The following is a 7,500-nucleotide window of genomic DNA, read 5'->3' as shown; positions in this document are numbered from 1 at the left end:
GGACATCCCTTGGGTTGGGGACATCCTTGGCATGGGGACATCCCTTTGGGTGGAGACACCTCTTGGGTTGGGGACATCCCTTGGGGTGAGGAACATCCCTTGGGGTGGAGGCACCTCTTATTGGGACATCCCTTGGGTTGGGGATCATCCCTTGGGGTGGGGACATCTCTTGCTGGGTCATCCCTTGGGTTGGGGACATCCCTTTGGGTGGAGACACCTCTTGGAATGGGGCCATCCCTTGGGTTGGGGACATCCCTTGGGGTGGGGAACATCCCTTGGGGTGGAGGCACCTCTTATTGGGACATCCCTTGGGTTGGGGACATCCATTGGCATGGGGACATCCCTTTGGATGGAGCCTCCCCTCGGCATGGGGCCATCCCTTGGGTTGGGGATCATCCCTTGGGGTGGGGACACCTCTTGTTGGGTCATCCCTTAGATTGGGGACATCCCTTGGGTTAGGGACATCCCTTGGGTTGGGGAACATCTCTTGGGGTGGGAACACCTCTTGTTGGGTTATCCCTTGGCATGGGGACATCCCTTGGGGTGGAGACACCTCCTGGCATGGGGACATCCCTTGGGTTGGAGACATCCCTTGGGTTGGGAGACATCCCTTGGGTTGGGGAACATCCCTTGGGGTGGGGACACCTCTTGTTGGGTCATCCCTTGGCATGGGGACATCTTTTGGAGTGGAGACACCTCTTGGCATAGGGACATCCCTTGGGTTGGGGAACATCCCTTGGCATGGGGAACATCCCTTGGGGTGGGGACATCCCTTGGGGTGGGGACGTCCTTTGGGTTGGGGAACATCTCTTGGGGTGGGGACATGTATTGGGTTGGGGACGTCCCTTGGGTTGGGGAACATCCCTTGGGGTGGGGCCACCTCTTGTTGGGTCATCCCTTAGATTGGCGACATCCCTTGGGTTGGGGATCGTCCCTTGGGGTGGGAACACCTCTTGCTGGGTCATCCCTTGGGTTGGGGAACATCCCTTGGGGTGGGGACACCTCTTGTTGGGTCATCCCTTGGCATGGGGACATCCCTTGGGGTGGAGACACCTCTTGGCATGGGGACATCCCTCAGGGTAGGGACATCTCTTGTTGGGTCATCCCTTGGTTTGGGGAGATCCTTGGCATGGGGACATCCCTTTGGGTGGAGACACCTCTTGGCATGGGGACATCCCTTGGGTTGGGGATCATCCTTTGGGGTGGGGAACATCCCTTGGGTTGGGGACAACCCTTGGGTTGGGGATGTCCTTTGGGTTGGGGATCATCCCTTGGGGTCAGTCCACCTCTTGTTGGGACATCCCTTGGGGTAGGGACCACCCCTGGCCCTGGGGACATGGGGCCACCCCTGGGGGCCACCCCTGCCCCACGCTCACCTTCTCCTTCTTCTGCTTGGCGGCCTCCTCAGCGCCCAGCAGCGCCTTGTAGTAGGGGCTGCGCTCGGCGGTGAAGTGGACCTTGGAGAGGGCGTGTTCCACCAGGGCCACCGACAGGTTCAGGCCCTCGATGTGCAGCCACCCGATGAAGTTCCCAGCCTTGTCCATGCTCTCCACCTCCACCTCCACCTGTGGGACAGACCTCAGCCCTCAGCACCCTCAGCAGAGGGGCAGGATGTGGCCACCGCCTGTGCCACCCCACTGACCCAGCACCCACCCACCCAACTTCAGGTCCAAGCTGGGCAAAGACCCCCCCTCACCACTGTGTGGGGTCTGGCAGGCAGGGTGCAAGGGGTGTGTGTGGGGTGTGCAGCACCCATATCTGACCCAGAGCACCCACACCTGACCCATGACCCACCCAACTCTGACCCACGGCACTGAGATCTTCTCCTGGGTACCCACCTCTGACCCACAGCACCGCGCTCCTAGACCATGGCACCACGGTCCTTGGCCACGGCACCGTGGTCCCCACCCATGGCACTGTGCTCCTCGGCCATGGCACCACACTCCTTGGCCACAGCACCGTGCTCCTTGGACGTGGCACCACACTCCTTGGCCATGGCACTGTGCTCCTTGGCCATGGCACCACACTCCTTGGCCACAGCACCGTGCTCCTTGGATGTGGCACCATGCTCCCTGGCTATGGCACCATGCTTTTGGCCATGGCACCGCACTCCTTGGTCACGGCACCGCACTCCTTGGCCACAGAACTGCACTCCCCGGCTATGGCATCATGCTCTTGGCCACGGCACCGTGCTCCTCACCCATGGCACCACGCTCTTGGCCATGGCACTGTGCTCCTAGACCACGGCACCGTGCTCCTTGGCTATGGCACCATGCTCCTAGGCCATGGCACTGCGCTTCCCGGCCACGGCACCACGCTCCCTGGCCATGGCACCATGCTCCTCACCCATGGCACCATGATCTTGGCCATGGCACTGTGCTCTTGGCCATTGCACTGCGCTCCTCGGCCATGGCACCGCACTCCCCAGCCACAGCACTGTGCTCCTCGGCCATGGCACCATGGTCCTCAGCCACGGCACCGCAGTTCTCAGCCACGGCACCACCTCCCTTGGCCACGGCACTGCGCTCCTTGACCACGGCACTGCGGTCCTCAGCCACGGCACCGTGCTCCTCACCCATGGCACCACGCTCTTGGCCATGGCACCACCCTGCTAGGTCATGGCACTGCACTCCTAGACCACGGCACCATGCTCCCTGGTCATGGCACTGTGCTCCTTGGCCATGGCACTGCTCTCTCAGGCCGTGGCACCACGCTACTTGGCCACAGCACTGCACTCCCTGGCTACGGCACCATGCTCTTGGCCATGGCACTGCTCTCTCAGGCCGTGGCACCGCGCTCCTTGGCCATGGCACCATGCTCCTCACCCATGGCACCACGCTCTTGGCCACAGCACTGTGCTCCTAGACCACAGCACCATGCTCCTTGGCCATGGCACCGCGCTCCCCGGCTATGGCACCATGCTCCTTGACCATGGCACTGCTCTCTCAGGCCATGGCACCGCGCTCCTTGGCCACAGCACCATGGTCCTCAGCCACGGCACTGCGCTCCCCAGCTATGGCACCATGCTCTTGGCCATTGCACCGCGCTCCTCAGCCATGGTACCACGTCCCTTAGCCACGGCACTGTGCTCCTCGGCCACGGCACCACGCTCCCTGGTCATGGCACTGTGCTCTTAGCCATGGCACTGCTCTCTCAGACTGTGGCACCATGGTCCTCGGCCACGGCACCGCAGTTCTCAGCCACAGCACCGTGCTCCTCACCCATGGCACCGCATTCCTCGGCCACGGCACCACGTCCCTTGGCCACGGCACTGCGCTCCTTGACCACAGCACTGTGGTCCTCAGCCACGGCACCGTGCTCCTCACCCATGGCACCACGCTCCTGGCCATGGCACCACCCTCCTAGGCCATGGCACTGCACTCCTAGACCACGGCACCACGCTCCCTGGTCATGGCACTGTGCTCCTTGGCCATGGCACTGCTGTCTCAGGCCATGGCACCGCGCTACTTGGCCACAGCACCGCACTCCTAGGCCATGGCACTGTGCTCCTTGGCCATGGCACCGCGCTCCCTGGCTACGGCACCATGCTCTTGGCCATGGCACTGCTCTCTCAGGCCGTGGCACCGTGCTCCTTGGCCATGGCACCATGGTCCTCAGCCATGGCACTGCGCTCCTCAGCTACGGCACCACATCCCTTGGCCACGGCACTGCGGTCCTCGGCCATGGCACCACGCTCTTGGCCATGGCACCGTGCTCCTAGGCCATGGCACTGTGCTCCTCAGCCATGGCACCATGCTCCCTGGTCACAGCACCATGCTCCTTGGCCATGGCACAGTGCTACTTGGCCACGGCACCGCGCTCCTCAGCCACGGCACCACATCCCTTGGCCACAGCACCATGCTCCTCACCCATGGCACCACGCTCTTGGCCATGGCACTGCGCTCCTAGGCCATGGCACCGTGCTCTTGGGCATGGCATCGTGCTCCTTGGCCATGGCACCACGCTCCTAGACCATGGCACCGCGCTCCTTGGCCACAGCACTGCTCTCTCAGGCTGTGGCAATATGCTCCTTGGCCATGGCACCACGCTCCCTGGCTATGGCACCATGCTCTTGGGCATGGCACTGTGCTCCTTGGCCATACCACCACGTCCCTAGGCCACGGCACCACATTCCTTGGCCATGGCACCGTGCTCTTAAGCCACAGCACTGCTCTCTCAGGCTGTGGCACCGTGCTCCTTGGCCATGGCACTGTGCTCTTGGCCATGGCACCACGCTCCCTGGCCACGGCACCGCGCTCCCTGGCTATGGCACCATGCTCTTGGCCATGGCACCACGCTCCTTGGCCATGGCACCACGCTCCCTGGCCACGGCACCGCACTCCCTGGCTATGGCACCATGCTCTTGGCCATGGCACTGTGCTCCTTGGCCACGGCACCGTGCTCCCTGGCTATGGCACCATGCTCTTGGCCATGGCACCGTGCTCCTTGGCCATGGCACCACGCTCCCTGGCCACGGCACCACGCTCCCTGGCTATGGCACCATGCTCTTGGGCATGGCACTGTGCTCCTTGGCCATGGCACCGCACTCCCTGGCTATGGCACCATGCTCTTGGCCATGGCACTGTGCTCCTTGGCCACGGCACCGCGCTCCCTGGCTATGGCACCATGCTCTTGGGCATGGCACTGTGCTCCTTGGCCATGGCACCATGCTCCCTGGCTATGGCACCACGCTCTTTGGCCATGGCACTGTGCTCCTTGGCCATGGCACTGCACCCAGGGAGCACCTCCTGCCAGGATCCTGGGCACCCAACTGCCTGCACCCATCAGCCAGGCTGGGGGGCACCGAGCCCCCCTCCCCAATACCACAGTGAGGACGTGGAGCTGGTTTCCCATCCCAAATGGTGCCACGACCCTTCCCCAGGGCACTCAACAGCCTTGTGGCATCACCGGGTCACCTACTGGTCCCCCCCACCCCAGGGGTGCTCAGTGGGTGGCAAAGGGGGTGTCCCCCCACCTCCTGTGTCACCCCCTCTCTGCACCCCATGGGGGTCCCACCTGTGGGGGGATGCGAAGTCACAGGGGTCCTGTGGCACCCAGGGGACACTGGTGGCACTGGGGAGGGGTCTGGGGAGGGGGGGAGATGTGGGGTGCCCCCACCCCGGGGAGGTGACACTTGGGGCAGGAGAGCACCCTGGGGTGCTGCTGGGATGGGGGGGTCCCCAAAGGCCCCCCCCCCCCAACCAGTGCTTGGGTGGTGGCTTCAAGTGCAGCCCCACAGCCTGGGGGGGGGTCTGGGGGGTGGATGATGGGGTGGGGGCACCCAAATCCCTGCTCCCCCCATCCCCCAGGGACTCATCCTGCTCGGTGCTGGGGGGGGGCAGAGCAGAGCTGGGCACTGCACCCAGGGGAGCCCCCCCAGTCACCCCCCCCCCCCCCCGCCTCTGTGTCCTCATTATCTCTCATTAATTAAAACTCCCTGAAGCTCCTCAGGAGCTCCCCCCCCTCTCCCCACAGCCCCCCCCAGGGACCCACTGCAGCAGCTGCTGGGGGGGGTACACACACATTGGGGGGGGGGGCTGTGGAGGCAGGACCACCCCCCACCACCATCCTGTACCCCAAAAAGCAGGTGGCACCCTGTGGCCATCACCCTGGCATTGTGCCCCCCCCCCCAATCCTCCCCCCCAGCTCCCCACAGAGTGAAACTCATCCTCCATTCATGTCCCAACTTGTGTCGGGTCTCAGCCCTGAGCCCGGGGCTGGAGGGGGGGGGGGCGGGTCCAAGGACCCCCTGCTCAGCCTCATGCAGGATGGGGGGTGCAGGGAGAGGGGGGGTTCACCAGCCACAGGGAGGGAGCCGCGTGTATATGCCCCCCCCCAGCCCCCCCCCATCACCCACAGAGTGAGGCTCATCCTCCATTCATGTCCCAACTTGTGTCGGGTCTCAGCCCTGAGCCCGGGGCTGGAGGGGGGGGGGGGCGGGTCCAAGGACCCCCTGCTCAGCCTCATGCAGGATGGGGGGTGCAGGGAGAGGGGGGGTTCACCAGCCACAGGGAGGGAGCCACGTGTATGTGCCCCCCCCACAGCCCCCCACAGAGTGAAGCTCATCCTCCATTCATGTCCCAACTTGTGTCGGGTCTCAGTCCTGAGCCTGGGGTTGGGGTGGGGGGGCTGCACCGGGGGGGAGTGTCGGGTCCAGGGACCCCCTGCTCAGCCTCATGCAGGATGGGGGGTGCAGGGAGGGGGGGGGGTCACCAGCCGCAGGGAGGGAGCCGCGTGTATGTGCCCTCCCAACCCCCACCCCCAGTCTCCCCACAGAGTGAGGCTCATCCTCCATTCATGTCCCAACTTGTGTCAGGTCTCAGCCCTGAGCCCAGGGTTGGGTTGGTGGGGTCCAAGGACCCCCTGCTCAGCCTCATGCGGGATGGGGGGTGCAGGGAGAGGGGGGGTCACCAGCCACAGGGATGGAGCCACGTGTATGTGCCCCCCCCACGATCCCCCCCAGCTGCCCACAGAGTGAGGCTCATCCTCCATCCGTGTCCCAACTTGTGTCGGGTCTCAGCCCTGAGCCTGGGGTTGAAGTGGGGGGGGGGGGGGGGGGTCCAGGGACCCCCTGCTCACCCTCATGTGGGATGGGGCATGGGGGGGGGGGGGTCACCAGCAACAGGGATGGAGCTGCCTGTATGTGCCCCTCCAATCCCCACCCCCAATCTCCCCACAGAGTGAGGCTCATCCTCCATCCATGTCCCAACTTGTGTCGGGTCTCAGCCCTGAGCCCGGGGTTGGGTTGGTGGGGGGGGGGTCCAAGGACCCCCTGCTCAGCCTCATGCAGGATGGGGGGTGCAGGGAGGGGGGGGGGTCACCCGCCACAGGGATGGAGCTGCCTGTATGTGCCCCCCCCACAACCCCCCCCCCAGCTCCCCACAGAGTGAGGCTCATCCTCCATCCGTGTCCCAAATTGCGTCAGGTCTCAGCCCTGAGCCCAGGGTTGGGGTTGAGGGGGGTCCAAGGACCCCCTGGTCAGCCTCATGCAGGATGGGGGGTGCAGGGAGGGGGGGGGTCACCAGCCACAGGGATGGAGCCGCATGTATGTGCCCCCCCCACACCCTCCCATCTCCCCACAGAGTGAGGCTCATCCTCCATCCGTGTCCCAACTTGTGTCAGGTCTCAGCCCTAAGCCCGGGGTTGGGTTGGTGGGGGGGGGGTCCAAGGACCCCCTGCTCAGCCTCATGCAGGATGGGGGGGGGGTGCAGGGGAAGGGGGGGGAGGTCACCAGCCACAGGGATGGAGCCGCGTGTATGTGCCCCCCCCCCCAATCCTCCCCCCCATCACCTTAAAGCTGCCGAGCCGCTCCGCGCTGTCTGTCTGTCCATCCGTCCGTCTGTCCTTCCTCACTCACCCCACGGCTCTCCCCTCCTTCCTCCTCCTCCTCCTCCTCCTCCTTCTCCGGGCAGGGGGGTGGGTTTGCTCAGACAGAGCCCCCCCTCTTTTTACACCCCCCCCCAAATCCATCTCCTAAGCGCGGTGCCCCCGAGAGCTGCT

At 64.9% G+C, this 7,500-nt stretch overlaps 1 protein-coding gene across 1 annotated transcript in view; it reads right to left on the bottom strand.

Moving 5' to 3' along the window:
• Positions 1-2,017, bottom strand: part of LOC311204173 (staphylococcal nuclease domain-containing protein 1-like) — a gene marked incomplete at both ends in the record, with an annotated part of 8,501 nt that extends 6,484 nt beyond the window's left edge. Inside the window, 2 exon segments of the mRNA XM_084280635.1 lie at positions 1,377-1,565; positions 1,868-2,017. Of these exon segments, the coding sequence (XP_084136761.1) occupies positions 1,377-1,565; positions 1,868-2,017 (339 nt within the window).
• Between the last annotated feature and the right edge of the window lie 5,483 nt (positions 2,018-7,500).

Source organism: Gallinula chloropus, assembly GCF_964237585.1.
Source record: "Gallinula chloropus genome assembly, contig: HAP1_SCAFFOLD_767, whole genome shotgun sequence".
In the NCBI taxonomy this organism is placed as follows: domain Eukaryota; kingdom Metazoa; phylum Chordata; class Aves; order Gruiformes; family Rallidae; genus Gallinula; species Gallinula chloropus.
Note: the sequence above shows the minus strand (reverse complement) of the source record. Positions and strands in the feature narration are given on the sequence as shown.